We start from the raw sequence: 16,151 nt of genomic DNA, 5'->3' as shown, positions 1-16,151 counted from the left end.
AATATAGTTGTGGACATCTTGATCTAAAGCTGTAGTGCACTGCACCGGATGATTAACTGGTGACAGTACCTTCTCCTATTCTTTGACTCTAGGATGAAAGTGATGTTCTTTAGAAGAGGTTTGCCAGGCAGACCTTATAAGGCAACTGGCCAGTGGATAACGTTTGCCTTGCAGCACTCCATTGGTAAGAAGGAAAGTCATTTATACTTAGAAAGCTGATTTAATTGTTTTAGTTTGAGCAGCCATGATGAGTGTAGGGCTCTTTATGTCTCTGCAATGCAATCTCTTAATTAATGGCCACAAATAGAGCACAAGTGTGATTTGCGGACATCTATCCTAGCCAACAGTTTTGACCAGAAACCGGCATACAGCCAATTACAGTGGTCGAGCTTGCCAATTAATTACAGCCTGTTGTAATTCAAGGACGTCCCATAGACCAAGGTAGATTACGATAGATGTTTACTTAAGTAGATGACATGAAGAGCCCCACCAGGAGCAGCCTTCCTGCTGCTCAGCCTATTCTCCAACTGACTCTCTAAGACCTCCACATTCGACAGCATCACCACACCAACATTCCACAACCCCAGTCACACTGGCTGAGCAGCAGGTATAACATATCTCCTTTCTTTACAAACACTGGAATAACTTTGGCAACTACTGCAAAACTAAGTAAACAACAAATCACCAACTTTAGTGCAGAGATGGTACACGTCGCAATATAAACTGTAATAAAGCATACAAGTTAAATATGAATTGTAAAGGAGCATGCATACTATTTACAGAAATTAAAAGAAAAGATATAAAATTACACCAAAATACATGCAAATAACTTGTTGAGAGTGTGATAGCAAATTGCCATTATAAACATAGAGAGAAGGTACACGTCAACCTCCCCCCTATGAAAATACACTCAATACATAGCACAAACATGTCTCGCACATCTTTCCCCATTCCATTACAAAGACACAATACACGCCTCCATACCGCAGGTCCTCTAACAAACCGTTAATGCCACAAACATGCCAGCTGGCCAGGCCGACATTAAAGACAACACGCAGAGAATAAAATAGCAACGGAGCATTGGGGACCACCCCATATCAACACCGATGGTAAAACCCTCTCAATCCCAGCACACCAAGCAACACCATTCCACTTGCTAGACCTGAATGACTTCTACTCATAAAGTAATCACAAACAGACTCCAACGGTGGGTGATATTACTGCACCAACCCACAACAACGTAAAATTGGTAGACTTCTACTCATAAAGTCATCACAAACAAACTCCAACGATGGGTGATATTTCTGCACCATGCCACAACCACGTAAAAGTGGCAGACCTGAATGACTTCTCCTCTTGCAGTCATCACACTACAACAACAAACACCAAAACAAAATGAGAGACTTACGACCGAAAAGTGATCCCAAGCACACATCACTAGTAATCTTAATGAGCTTATTTTATGAGAACAAAAAGAAATAAAATGACAACCCAGAGCAGCACATATAATCGGTATCTCCCATGCCCCTGTCATGCTCAATTCATCCATACATCATTACATCATACATAACACAGCACATATGAAGTATCTCACATCATTCATAAAACCGCACTAAGCGCTAACATAGAAAACCCTGTCAGAAGACTATGGCAAACACATCACATCATGAAGTCATAAATGCACGTAAAAATGTTCAATATGGGAAAACATTAGAAAGTAGTTACAAACAAAAAAGGAAACACTGTTCCCCAAGAGGGAAAAGAAATTGAAATAACCAAGCGGAAAAATTAGGAGGGGGGAATCCCCCTTTCCGAACTAAAACCCTCACACACCCAGCAAGCTAGGTGTCATGCTTCATCATCTGGGTTCTGCTCCTCGTCAGACTGGCGCTGCAATGTCTGACGGGCACCCGTAAAGGTAAGGTAAGGTAGGTAAGATAGACACCACTGGATCTTAGCACCAGCGTGCTCTGTCACCTCACTGTTTTTATTAAGGTAGTGTACCACACCAATAAAACATTGTCGTGGACTCACCAACCTTTTTTAATCTTGCACCACTTCACGTCTACACCTCACCTGAAGCCCTCATACCCACATGCACCAACTGGCAGGAACAAAAGATCTCCGATAAAGAGCCCCTTTACGGGTGCCCGTCAGACATTGCAACGCCAGTCTGACGAGGAGCAGAACCTAGATGATGAAGCATGACACCTAGCTTGCTGGGTGTGTGAGGGTTTTAGTTCCGAAAGGGGGATTCCCCCCTTCCCCCCTCCTAATTTTTCCGCTTGGTTATTTCAATTTCTTTTCCCTCTTGGGGAACAGTGTTTCCTTTTTTGTTTGTAACTATGGCCTAAGGGCTGAGACACTGGACCCCGTTAAATATTGCCCTCCTAAACTCCCCCTTGTTGTTGATACAAAACATTAGAAAGCACACCATAATAACTATATGCGGTACAAATACAAAAACACAAAATATTGGTCAGCGACCTCTCACCCGAAGCACAGCATAGTCCCCATACTGAAACGCCATAAAGTAGTAATGTTACAAAGCTTAAAATAAATATCCGAGTGTCACAGAATAGTTTGTGGACGTTGTACAAAGTGTCCCGACTTCACTAATGAACATGTGAGACTAAGGGCTGTGTTGTCCAACAGCCCACGGAAGTCACTGCTGGAGCCTACAGTAAGAACTTTCACCTGCTACCTCCACGTTGCAGTGACCGAACACTGAGCCCCATCCGTAAATGTTCGCATGCCACTTCACAATCTTGGAGCAGAGAGAAATGTTGAAATTCCCTAGTGACCAGCAAACAGCAAGGAAGAGACACACCAAACAAAACAAAGATGGCGGCTTGTTTCGAAGATCCCTGGCGGAGGGCTCTGGCACGTCCATGCACCAAACGTCCGAGACCAGCCCAGATCCCTGGACGGCATCGAAGGAGCACTGCATGTCATCCCGCACGACCTCCGCATGACCCAGGCTCAGGTAAACATGTGAGCGAATTTTACATTCCAGCCAATGGGAAGAGGAGAGAAAAAAAAACACGCCCCCGAATCCGAAAATGAAGGGGCGTTTTGGAGATCCATTTTTGCAGGAGCTCGGAGAAAGATGGTGTGCTTCTCGCTGGTTAATTAGGCTTTGACGCTTTGTTATAAAGAGCATTCACTCGCCGCCTCTATTGGTAAACAACCGTTTTTACTGCTGCGCAACAACCCTATTTCTGAACATTCTGTGGATCCCGAACGGTTGCAGTTAAATAGTTTCCATTTGTGGAACATAGGCAACAATCCTACGCTCTTATGGAAGTTAGTGTTCACTAGAGGCGGAGGTCCTGGCTGGAGTCGATCGCTCCAGGAATCTCGCGATGAGCAAAGCACCAGGGGACACGAGAGAGGAAGACCGGGCCACCGGGCATCATGTAACTTTTGTTGCTGGCACCACAGACTCTTCGAACAGGGCTCAACCTGGGGGGACAGCCACCGCTGGAGGCACTTTGTTCCATGGATGCCCAACACACACTCAAGGCACAAAACTGCCCGGGCACATAACACTTCCCGGTGGCAAAAAGCAAGAGGACCCAGCTGTGCTTCTGGCGAAAAACATGTTGCCACCCAAAAGGAGGGAAATGACTCGGATCCTGGACGTGCCGTGGATCAGGGGCATGGTGACAGCTGCCGACCAGGAGGCGCGGGAGGAAGAGTCGCGCTTGATGGCGGCCATGACATTCCGCCGCAGATGTTCCTGCCAGTGGTGGGGAAGGCCATGATAGTCTTATACCAGAGCCGTGGGGCAGTCTATCGTGAGAGGTGGCGTATTAAAGCAGCCGGTAAGTTCCTCATCCACCCGTACTCTTCTTTCAGGTAGATTTCCGAGGGGCGGGTGCAGCTTCTTCCCAAATAGGAGCTGGAGAAAAGTAAGAGACGCTATTGACAGGCTCTAGTGCAGGAAGATGCCCTCACTCAGTGTGTGGGAGGCATGGCAGTGGTTATGAAAAAGCATACACACTCTACAGATGTGATTACAAGAATGATTGTCAATGTCACAATTACATATGTACTATTTTAAAGAGTATTTGCACAGAACCATTACTTTAATTGTGAGTAAACAGCTCAAGGTTCACGAGTAAGGATTTTTTTGGCTTTAAACCTAAAAAAGTTACTGCAGATGCGATCACGTCTTTTGTGCTTGATCATGAAAAATAAAACGTTTAGGCTGGTATGTTATTCGCTTGCCAGACGTTATAGTAGTGTTGCTCGTGCTCACAGTGTTAAATTCTGCTAAAAACATGGGTGGCTCATTTGACTGTGTGTGTGGCTCTGTGTGTGTGGCTCTGTGTTTGTGGCTCTGTGTGTGTGTGGCTCTGTGTGTGTGGCTGTGTGTGTGTGTGGCTGTGTGTGTGTGTGTGGCTGTGTGTGTGTGTGTGTGTGTGTGTGTGTGTGTGTGTGTGTGTTTGTGTGGCTCTGTGTGTGTGTGTGTGGCTATATGTGTGTGTGTGTGTGTGTGTGGCTCTGTGTGTGTGTGTGTGGCTCTGTGTGTGTGTGGCTCTGTGTGTGTGTGTGTGTGTGTGTGTGTGTGTCTCTGTGTGTGTGTGTGGCTCTGTGTGTGTGGGTCTCTGTGTGTGTGTGTGTGGCTGTGTGTGTGTGTGTGTGTGTGTGTTGGGCTCTGTGTCTGCTATTACTCTCTACTCATTATTTCTAATGCTCACCTATTGCCATTGTAAATGACAATACCATTTATTTATGTTTGAAAAAACAAAATGAAAAAAATGCCATTTGCAATGCAAATAGCTCTAACTTTAACAAAGAGGAGACCATTGCATTGTAAATGCTTGTTAGAAACAGCAGCCATGTGCTAATCGACGCTAGTGTTGAAGATAAACAGAGAAAAATTAGACCACTCCAGGACTTCATGGCAGAGTGCTCTACTTGTGACAGTACAAATACGTTTTGATTCTCTACCTCAGAACACAGGCCCCAGATCTAAGAAGTGATGCAATTAGAGGAACTACAAAATCAAAACCATAACTATTATTAATGCTATATGATGCGTTATTGCCAAGAATCTTGCAGAGGTAATGCTTTTATTTCAGTCTGAATTGTTGAGTTAAGTTTACCCACAATGCACCTTGTCCCTTGAATATTCTTGATCACTCCTGACTATCTCAATTCTTCTGCCAAATACCCCTAAATTCTTCCTAAACTTTTGCGAACATCACCCACGTCAGCTGAGTTTCTTTTAATGGCTTTCACACGGTCTTTTTATTCCTAGGGCACATCAGTGACCGTTAACTTGACCTCCATTCTTTTCAACCCTTCGGTGTGGAAAGACCCCGATCACTTCAACCCCCAGAACTTCCTGGATGAGAAAGGGCAGTTTGTGAAGCCTGAATCTATGATTCCCTTCTCCACAGGTGAGCAGCTCCAGGAGTAATTGGTTGATACTTTTGGTGCTAGTCTGTGACTGCCTAGACACTGCATTACTTTTCTTCAAAGGTATAGTTTGCAGAAAACATCATTAATGAATTTTCTAAATATATTGTAGTTGAGCTGCACATATTTCAATAATTACTCTCTTCCTCCATTTGCTTCACGCATAGATTCCTCAAAACGAGACGCACGAATGACACTTTTATTACTGCCTGTTTCAGTTTTTACATATAACCCAGGTAACATATAACCTATACAGCCCACAATATACTTAACATAATTCTTAAGAAAATCTTTCTCCCTTTATATGACCTACGTATTTTCCTGAGGACCAGCTGCCACACAGAAAAGAATGATTAATTTCACAATACATTTGGAAGAGGAAAATGCTCTACTTCAAACTGGAAATTGGTTTGTGCATATCACAGATTAAAAAGATGAATTAAATATTTAAAAAAGACTTTGCCTCTATACGTTTGAGAGTATACTTCTTCCAACTGTATATTTTGTGGGACTAAATATTCGGATGTATGATGTTACAACGCATACTTTTACAACGCATACCTTTACAACGCATTTTTTACAACGCAACATCCATTACAACGCATCCCATTACAACGCATGACATTACAACGAATTTTTAAAAACTACCTTTACAACGCATTCCATTACAACGCATACTACCTTTACAACGCATACCATTACAACGCATAACTTTACATTGCATGTATGGTAAGTATTGGATAGTGTAGGGGTAAACCTTACTATTCTAACTCCAGGGGGTGCAACAGTAGGGTAAGTGTTGGATAGTGTAGGGGTAAAAATTATTATTCTAACTCCAGGGGGGTGCAACAGTAGGGTAAGTGTTGGATAGTGTAGGGGTAAAAATTACTATTCTAACTCCAGGGGGGGCAACAGTAGGATAAGTGTTGGAAAGTGTAAGGGTACTATGCGTTGTAATGTTATGCGTTGTAATGGTATGCATTGTAATGACATGTGTTCTAGTGGTATGCGTTGTAGTGTCATGCGTTGTAATGGTTGCGTTGTAATGGATGTTGCATTGTAAAAGTTTCGTTGTAATGGTAGTGCGTTGTAAAAGTTGTGTTGCAAAGGTTGTTTCCCAAATATTCTACCTTTGGGATGCACCTCGTCTGATACACATTAAGAGGTCAATATTTTTTTAGGAAATATGTAAAGAATATTGTTAGCTGGATGGATACTAGGGAAATTCTTGTACAACACTGTTTTCTGTTAGCACTGGCCGTACATGCATCTTGGTTATACTGGCAGTCTCTTTGCCAGAGCAGCTGAGGTGTAGTGCAGGATGCTGTCTGGTTTTGCCAACAGTGTCCATGTAAGCCTCATCCACAGTCTTTGAATTTCTGAGAGTTTGGTCCACCTTATTCACTTTATAGATTCCTGGGCATTTTTGTCCTCTCTCTCTCTCTGTAAAGACTCTAGTTTGCTGAGTCTCCGAATCCTGTCATTCACAGCTTTCTATTTCTGAATATTGCTGCTCTAACAATAAATTCGTTTCTTTCCTGGCTATAACTATTTTTAAGTAGTAAAAACATTTTTCTGAATACTTGCAACCACCACATGCACTGCTTTTTACCTGAGCACTGAGGGTCTCTCTGCAACTGTATCCATGGTTTGTTTATTACCGCACCCTCACGATCTACCTCTAATTCTCTTGGTTCTTTGCCTTCAACATACCGTACCCCCAGGCGTCTGATTAATTGGTACACTAAAGCAGTTCCTCTGATTTCCTAGGTTTTGCAGACACACTGACTCTTTTGGAACTTTAAGCTCCTTCATTGTGGCTCTCTGTCCGTTGTAAATTATGGGTCACAGCAGAGCTTCTACAATTCAGAATATTCCTCGATACCTCTCACTTATCTCTTTTATCATTTTGTGGTGACTTCAATTTCACTGCCTCCTAACATCATGAAACCATCTCCAGTGCAAGCCCTTAGCAAAAAATAAATAACATAATAATATATAACAACTCCTAGGAGAAAGAAGAAATCAGCTAAAACAAATTATAATTTTGACCACATCATCCTCTTTTTTTTTAATAGTGTGAGGTCACTTGCTGTAAGATTTAACTTTAAAAGTACAAACACAGCTTTCAATTGGCCATATCCACTGAGCAGGGTGACCTCCCTCAATGTCGGACATAATGTTGTAGGAGGGACATCAGAAATGTGTGGGGCTGAGCTGAAGAAGACAAACTCAGAGCACTATCAATCAATCAATCAATCAATCAATCAATCAATCAAAGCATTTATATAGCGCACTACTCACCCGGAGGGTCTCAAGGCGCTGGGGGGAGGCGGTCCGCTACTGCTCGAACAGCCAGGTCTTGAGCTGCTTCCTGAAGGCGAGGTGGTCTTGGGTCAGGCGGAGGTGGGTCGGAAGGGAGTTCCAGGTCTTGGCTGCCAGGTAGGAGAAGGACCTTCCTCCCATGGTGGCTCTTCGGATGCGGGGGACGGCGGCGAGGGCGTGGCTGGTCGATCGAAGCTGGCGTTTGGGAGCGTAGAAGTTGAGGCGGCTGTTGAGGTATCCTGGGCCTTGGTTGTGTAGGGCTTTGTGTGCGTGGGTGAGGAGCCGGAAGGTGATTCTCTTGTTGACCGGGAGCCAGTGCAGGTCTCTCAGGTGTCCGGAGATGTGGCTGCGGCGGGGGATGTCCAGGATGAGTCGTGCTGAGGTGTTCTGGATCCGCTAGAGTCTCTTCTGGAGTTTGGCGGTGGTTCCGGTGTAGAGGGAGTTGCCGTAGTCCAGACGGCTGGTGACGAGGGCCTGGGTGACCGTCTTCCTGGTCTCGGTGAGGATCCATCGGAAGATCTTACGTAGCATGCGCAGGATGTTGAAGCACTATGAGGAGACGGCGTTGACTTGTCTGGTCATGGAGAGGGAGGAGTCCAGGATGAAGCCCAGGTTGCGTGCGTGGTCCGTGGGTTTGGGTGCGCTGCCCAGGGCGGGGGGCCACCAGGAGTTGTCCCAGGTGGAGGGTGATGATCCCAGGATGAGGACTTCCGTCTTGTCCGAGTTCAGTTTCAGGCGGCTGTTCGACATCCATTTGGCTACGTCTGTCATCCCTTCGTGCAGGTTGGCTCTGGCGGTGGCGGGGTCGTTGGTGAGGAAGAGGATCAGCTGGGTGTCGTCGGCGTAGGAGATGATGTTGAGGTTGTGCTGGCGTGCGATCGCAGCGAGGGGGCTCATGTAGACGTTGAAGAGTGTTGGGCTGAGCGAGGAGCCTTGAGGAACGCCGCAGATGACTTCGGTGGCCTCCGATCTGAACGGGGGGAGGCGGACTCTCTGTGTCCTTCCGGCGAGGAAGGAGATGATCCACTCCAGTGCCTTCTCCTGGATTCCGACGTTGCTCAGGCGCTGTACTAGGGTACGGTGGCAGACAGTGTCGAAGGCCGCGGAGAGGTCCAGGAGGATGAGGGCCACTGTTTCTCCGTTGTCGAGCAGGGCTCGGATGTTATCGGTGGCTGCGATCAGGGCGGTCTCGGTGCTGTGGTTGGCCCGGAAGCCAGACTGCGAGAGGTCGAGGGAACCGTTCGTCTCGAGGAAGGCGGCCAGTTGCTTGTTGACGGTCTTCTCGATGACTTTAGCCGGAAACGGAAGCAGCGAGATGGGGCGGTAGTTCTTGAGGTCGGTGGGGTCGGCTGATGGTTTCTTAAGTAGAGCGCTGAGTTCGGCGTGCTTCCAGCTCTCCGGGAAGGTGGCGGTGTCGAAGGAGGTGTTGATGATGTCCCGCAGGTGGGGTGCGATGACCGCGTCGGCCTTGTTGAAGACGTGGTGAGGGCAGGGGTCTGTCGGAGATCCGGAGTGGATGGAGTTCATCGTGTGGATGGTGTCTTTGGTGCTGATCGGGGTCCAGGCGCGGAGGGTGGTTGTGGGGGGCGGTGGTTCGGTCGTGGCGTGCGTTGGTTGAGTGCTGAAGCTGTTGTGTATGTCCGCGATCTTGTTGTGGAAGTAGGAGGTGAGGGAGTTGCAGAGGTCTTGCGAAGGGGTGATGTCGTTGTTTCCGGCGTTGGGGTTGGAGAGCTCTTTCACGATGTTGAAGAGTTCCTTGCTGTTGTGTGCGTTGTTGTCCAGTCGTTCCTTGAATGCGGTTTTCTTGGTGGCGTGGATCAGTTGGTGGTGTTTTCGGGTGGCGAGCTTGAGGGCAGTCATGTTGTCCGGTGTTGGGTCTCTGCGCCAGGTTTTCTCGAGTGCTCTGCAGTTCTTCTTGGAGCTCTTGAGTTCGTCGTTAAACCATGGGGCTTTCTTGCTGCCGGGTCTGCTCGGCGGGGTCTTCAGAGGGGCGAGGTCGTCTGCGCAGTCGCAGATCCATTTCGTGTGGTTGGTGGCCGCTTGGCTGGGGTTCGTTGTGCTGGTGGGAGGGTTCTTGCTCAGGGAAGTAGCGAGCTGGTCTGCAGTGATCTTGTTCCAGCTTCTGCGCGGAACCTGTTGCTGGTGGTGGTGGATCGTGTTCTTTCTGTAGCTGAAGTGGATGCAGCTGTGGTCCGTCCAGTGGAGTCCCGTGGCGTGGCTGAAGGCGATGTCCTTGCTGGAAGAGAAGACCGGGTCGAGTGTGTGTCCGGCGCGGTGGGTGGGGGTGGTCACCAGTTGCTTGAGTCTGAGGTTGGCGAGGTTGTCCAGCAGGGTGGTGGTGTTGCGGTCGTTGTTGTTCTCCAGGTGGAAGTTGAGGTCCCCGAGGAGGATGTAGTCGGCGGAGGGGAGGGCGTGTGGGCTGATGAAGTCGGCGATGTCTTCGCTGAATTGTGTGCGTGGTCCCGGGGGTCTGTAGATAAGGGTGCCTCTGAGGGTGGTCTTGGAGTTGACGTGGATCTGGAAGTGCAGGTGTTCGGCGGGTGCGAGGGTATCGTCGGTGTTGGTCGTGATGCGGATGGTGTCCCTGTGGATGATGGCGATGCCTCCTCCGGTCTGGTTGACGCGGTCCCTCCGGATGATCTTGTAGCCGTCCGGGATGGCGATGGCGATGTCGGGCGCTGAGGAGTCGTTCATCCAGGTTTCCGTGAGGAAGGCAGCATCTGGGGCTGTGGTGTCGAGCAGGTTCCAGAGCTCGACGGCGTGTCTGTGGACGGAGCGGGTGTTGAGCAGAATGCACTTCAGGTGGGTGCTGCTGGAGTTCGGCTTGGTGGGTGCTGGTGTGGCGTGGGTCCGGTTGCAGGTGAACTTGCAGGAGTGGCAGCTGAAGGGTCCGTGGGTGCGTCTCGGTGTGGATCGGTAGCAACCCGGGGTTCGGCCGGTGTTGAGAGCGTTGAGTTCGGTGGCGTCGTAGGTCAGTCGGGTCGGCTTTTGTCGGTGGGGGCCAGGGGTCCTGGCACTGGGCGCGGTCCAGGCGCGGACGGGCGCAGACGGGCTTACCTTTGGCATGCCTTCGGCGCACAATCGGCGCGCCCGCTGCACGTCAACGCTGCGCGTTTGCCACTCTGCCATATGAGGAAAGTCGGGGGGGTGGAGCGAGGGAGGGGCAGCTGGGAGGCGGGAGCGGGGCGGCGAATGGGAAGGGTCCAGGTGGAAGGGGGCGGGGCCGCAGGGGATCAGCGGCGGGGAGCGGGGAGGTGGCGGAAAACGCGGCGGGGGCACAGCGGGTCAAAAACGGCGGACAAATAAACTAAACTAAAAAGAGAAAGGCTGGGCACAGAAGGGAAGCAGGGGAGACAGCACCAAACACAGGGGATACAAACGTGCAACAGGGGAGAAAGTCGAGCAGACAGCAAGAAGCGGCGCTGCGCTACAGAGGCTGAGACCACGCCTAATGGTCAGGGGCACAGCTGCGGCCAGCGGCGGGAACGGGGCAGCCTGGGCACACCCACGGGGAGTGTGCGCGGTGCGTGGTGGTGTGACCGGCCCAGAGGGACTGAGGTCACACCACCTGTTTGAAGTTACCTGAGCTCACACTTTAATCTTAATTGAAGAGAAGATGATCCCAGGAGTCAGATACATAATACAATATCTTTAATTGGCCATATACATAGTCTTAGTGAAAGTTATGGACCAAAGATATACAAATTCAGTACCATTATTATGCTACCGTGCTGAGCTTATTACATCACAATAGGCATACAAAACAGCGATGGATGGAATGGCTGAATTAATCTCAGCCACTGGTAAACACTCGGGCCACATCCCAACCTAGCTATAAATCAGTCTTGACCCTGCGCCATTAGGAACTGGTCCTAAATTGCTTATGTTCCGGTTCAGGGAGGACCTGGCTTGACAGTTCGGGTTGGACTGCTCCGATTGAAGCATGGTTAAGACTGATTCGCGTATAGCTGGGTCCAACCTGAGGTGTCATGGTGTGCAAAATAATGACGTACTGGGTGGCCTGAGTAATTACCAGTGGGTGAGTTTAATTCAAGCAATCCATCCATCACTTTTTATGTACTTTGTGCCACCCTAAGTGGGGCAGGAATGCCCAGACATGGGTCCCGTACACACTGTGTCACTGGAACCAAGCTGTACCCAGCTGATGACCCCATAACTAGGGCAAAACCGGTCCTGGGTTGCTTGTGTTCTGCTTCAGGGAGGAACTGGCTTGGCAGGTTGGGCTGGACTGTTCCGAATGGAGCAGGGTCAAGACTGATTTACATATATCTGAGTCCAAACTGAGGTAACATGGTCTTCAAAATAACAATGGATTGGGTTGCAGCCCAAGTAATTTCCAGTAGTTGAGATTAATTCAAACATTCCATCCATCACTTTTTTCTGTATTTTATGAGTGTATTACTGCAGTAAGTATTTAAAAAATATTGGTACTTTTATTTTCCGTGAGTCTCCATATTTGGTCCAATGAAGATATTTTATTTCGGTCATGAGGAAGCGACGTAATGTATTTGTGTAACCAGTGTTGTCGGTCAAAAATCTTAATAAAGTCTTTACAAACCTCTCAAATGTAACTTAATACTATTGAATTCATTTTTGATGACTACATTGGGAGAACAGTTTTGTTGCCCTCAACTAAAGTCATGGCACAACACCTAACAAAGTTTTCCCATCCCTGAAATCTGTCACTATATTGCATTCCCTCGTCACCCCTCAGATTTCAATTTCCAAACCAGATTGCACAATCCGAAGATTTCTTCAAAGTTATTGTGCAATTGTGCACGATGATTCAAAATATTGTGCTGCTTCTTGGGCTCTGAATGGGTGTGGGTATCTTCTCATGTGCACATTGTTTTGGCTTTTCTCTCAAGTCCCACTCATTTTATGACAGGGTTTGGGGCTAATTTACAGACCGTTTTTAAGGGTCCTTTTCATGCCTTGTTTCTTGTTGTAGGTTCGCGGGTGTGCCTGGGAGAACAACTCGCCAAGATGGAACTCTTCATATTCCTCACCTGCTTACTTCAGAATGTGGACTTCCTTGCGGACAAGGAGCATTGTCCTGATTTTTCTTACAAAAATGGTTTTTTGCGTACCCCACTTCCATTCAAGCTGATTTGTCAGACAAGGCGTGAATCATTTTTGCAAAACGCGGAATGCTATTCCTGAAGCTGCACCCTTTTATGACATAATAATGACATAAAAAATATTGTGCTATAAAAATATTGTATCAAAAATATTGGGGTCTAAAATACATAGTTACAATGTAAACTATACAATGTAAACTATACGATGTAAACTATATATATAGATATATAATATATATTAATAGTTATAGTTAGGACCACAGTTTCCGTAGGAATTTTTTTTTTATTTTGCCAATAACATTGGAGTTGCTTGATGAATCTTCATGACATTTTCACACAACTTCCCTTATTTGGTTGAGCTCCAGTGTTGAAAGTTTTGGAGTGGTTTGTCAAGTGGGGGGCAGACAAAAAGGGGGATCCCAAAACGTGTTCTCCTCATGTCATGGCTATAGGGATTTTTCATTTTTTGAACATGACTACAGCCCAAACCGCTGAACAGAATTACACCAAATTTGGCCAAATGCTAGATGTTGGTTCAAAAAGCGTGCTTTTTGTGATTTAGTGTAAATCTGTTCAGTAGTTCAGAGACATTTAGGTTTAACAAATATAGGGTCAGATGTAGGTGGCCATTTACCGACCGGTAAATGGGTTTTTGGTATGTAGGGGGCCAATTTTACCGATTCTGTAAATTTACCGAATCGGTAAATTTACCGAATCTGTAAAATACCGAATCGGTATTTTTACCGATTCGGTAACTTCCAAATGTAGGTGGGACTCTTCTGAGTCCCAAAGGCCTTTCAGATTCGGTATTTTACCACCCAATCCAATTGGGTTGTAAAATACCGAATCCAGGTGTGCATGCACATGTGTGCATGCACACCTATGCCATGTGACAGACAGACATGCCCTTAGAGCATGTCTGTGTGCCACATGGCACACATACCTGTATTTGCGGTGCTAGAGGGTGTCAAAGTGACACCCCCTGCACCCTTGCTGGAATCGGTATTTACCGAATCGGTAAATACCGATTCGGTAATGCCCATTGATTCCTATGGGCTTCAATGCCCATAGGAATCAATGGGCATTACCGAATCGGTATTTACCGATTCGGTAAATACAGATTTTTACAGAATCGGTAATTCAATTACCGATTTTACCTAAATCTCCCCCCTTCTATTTTACCGATTCATAAATACTGAATCGGTAAAATTCGGTATTTATGAATCGGTAAAATAGAATTACCTACATCTGGCCCATAGTGTGCTCCTATTGCCTCCAAGTGACTGTTTACTGTCTGGATTGCTTTTGATGCATATTGCCCTACTTGTCATTCTCACCCAACCTGCTTCCTATGCCCACCTCAATTTCCTCTTGTCCCTGTTGTATATTGTCCCACTGTTTCTATGATTTCTCTCCCCTAGCTATTTTCCTTTGTCTACCTATACCGTATGTAAAGCGCTCTGATACCCACCTGGGTCATGTTCGCACTATACAAAACTTAAAAATAAATAAATAATTTAAAAAAAGATATCTTGGAGCCCAAAATCCTACTGAAATTTGATTGGCTGCCAGCACTTCACCAGAAAATGTTGGCAGCCATCTTGGAACCAATATACATGATAGCACCCTACTGAACTGCATTGTAGTGAATGGCAAGTTTTGAGGGTCACAAAAAGGAGAACGTATAAAGGGTGATAACAGATTTCAGTTACACTTTAAATCCTGTGTTGATGGTACCATACTAATTTTAGGAATTGTGGTGTGTTCTAATGTAATTTTACCCTTTAGAAAAGCCTTCTGCTGGAATTTCAAGAATCATGTTTGAGAGAAAAACTTTTTTCATGATTTCCCAATAGAGGTTATGGAAAGTGCTCCAGAAGCCAAAATGAGAGCATATTTTCTGTAAATTCACATTATCTTTTTCAGCCATATGAAAATGAAGTCTGACAGTTGATTCAAGTGTGCTATACTGCAGCCTCCCAGAGTGTTCAGAAAAACAACTAGATTGCTAACGGTGTTACTTCTGACAATAGTATGGCACACCTGAAGCCATGTTGGCTGAATCAAACTGGCAAAATGTAAACCATTTAATTTAGAAAGGAACAAAATGAGGGTGTTCAGTTTGTCATAGAAATTATAGTTAGTGCTTTAGAATGAAAAATGATGGCACATTTTAAGTTCCTAAATATCTTCCTCTTCTATTTCATTGAAGCATTCTGACATGCAGACTGGAACATGAAGACTTAAACATGTACTTTCGACACATGCTGACTGAAACATGCACTCGGGACACCAGCAGCAGACTGCCAGTTATCAACCTGGTGATCAGCAGTTTACTACAACGTTCTAATGAGCAACTAGAGTGCTAACATTCTGAATTTCTGCCAAAGGTGTGGAACATATGACCACCATCTTGGTGGAATCAAAGTAGAAAACCGAAAGCATTTTCTACTGAGGATACTGCAGTAAATTATGAAATATACAATTTTCTGACTTATGTGATAAGAATTTTCAATTCTAGTAAGGACTCTGAGGTGAGGATTATGCTTTCTATTTTTACTATTAAAAATCACAAAAAGAACAATTGGTGGACAGAATGCAGAACAATGTCATACATTCACCTCAGTACAGAGATCTGGGCCTAAATCCATCTTTTTTTGCTCACCATGCCATTCCAGTTTGAACCCAACTGTATGCAAATCAGTCTTGACCCTGTGCCCATTGGGAACAGTCCAGCTTGAACTGCCAGGCCAGGTCTTCCCTGAACTGGAAACAAGCACCCTAGGACCGGTTTCGGGGTTTCACCCCTCATCAGCCAGGATAGCTTGACTCCAGTTGCATGGAGAGCACATGATCCACGTCTGGGCATAACCGTCCCACTCGGGGTGACAAATGCAAAAAGAACAATGGATGAACAGAATGCAGAACAATGTTATACATTCACCCCAGTACAGAGATCTGGGCCTAAATCCATCGTTTTATTGCTCACAGCAGCCAATTAAAACAATAAAGAAGAAAACTACATAACCCATGAACCTTCAGTAGTCACATGCACCAATCACATGAAATCCAGTCCTTCAATACCAGGAACCTCCATCTTAGAATCTTCTTTCTTTTTAATCGGAACCAACAACCAAGAAGAAACATTGTCCAAACACATAGCAGGGATGACCTAACAGCACCACTCCCGAAGTGGTCCTCCAAATCGTGCAGTGAGGAATGAGATCGCCTTCAGACAATCCGGAAATCTTGCTCAAGATAACTTCATATGCAGCCGTTCAGCTTAGGCCCGTT

General features: G+C 46.3%; 1 protein-coding gene across 1 annotated transcript in view; it reads left to right on the top strand.

Moving 5' to 3' along the window:
- Positions 1-14,385, top strand: part of LOC144798350 (cytochrome P450 2B1-like) — a 243,576-nt gene extending 229,191 nt beyond the window's left edge. Inside the window, exons 9-10 of the mRNA XM_078669185.1 lie at positions 5,270-5,411; positions 12,728-14,385. Of these exons, the coding sequence (XP_078525311.1) occupies positions 5,270-5,411; positions 12,728-12,939 (354 nt within the window). The 3' untranslated portion in view covers positions 12,940-14,385. The remainder of the gene's footprint in view (positions 1-5,269; positions 5,412-12,727) is intronic.
- Positions 14,386-16,151: the final 1,766 nt, after the last annotated feature.

This window comes from Lissotriton helveticus, chromosome 12 (genome assembly GCF_964261635.1).
Source record: "Lissotriton helveticus chromosome 12, aLisHel1.1, whole genome shotgun sequence".
NCBI classification, from domain to species: Eukaryota; Metazoa; Chordata; class Amphibia; order Caudata; family Salamandridae; genus Lissotriton; species Lissotriton helveticus.
This window is presented reverse-complemented; position numbering and strand designations above follow the sequence as displayed.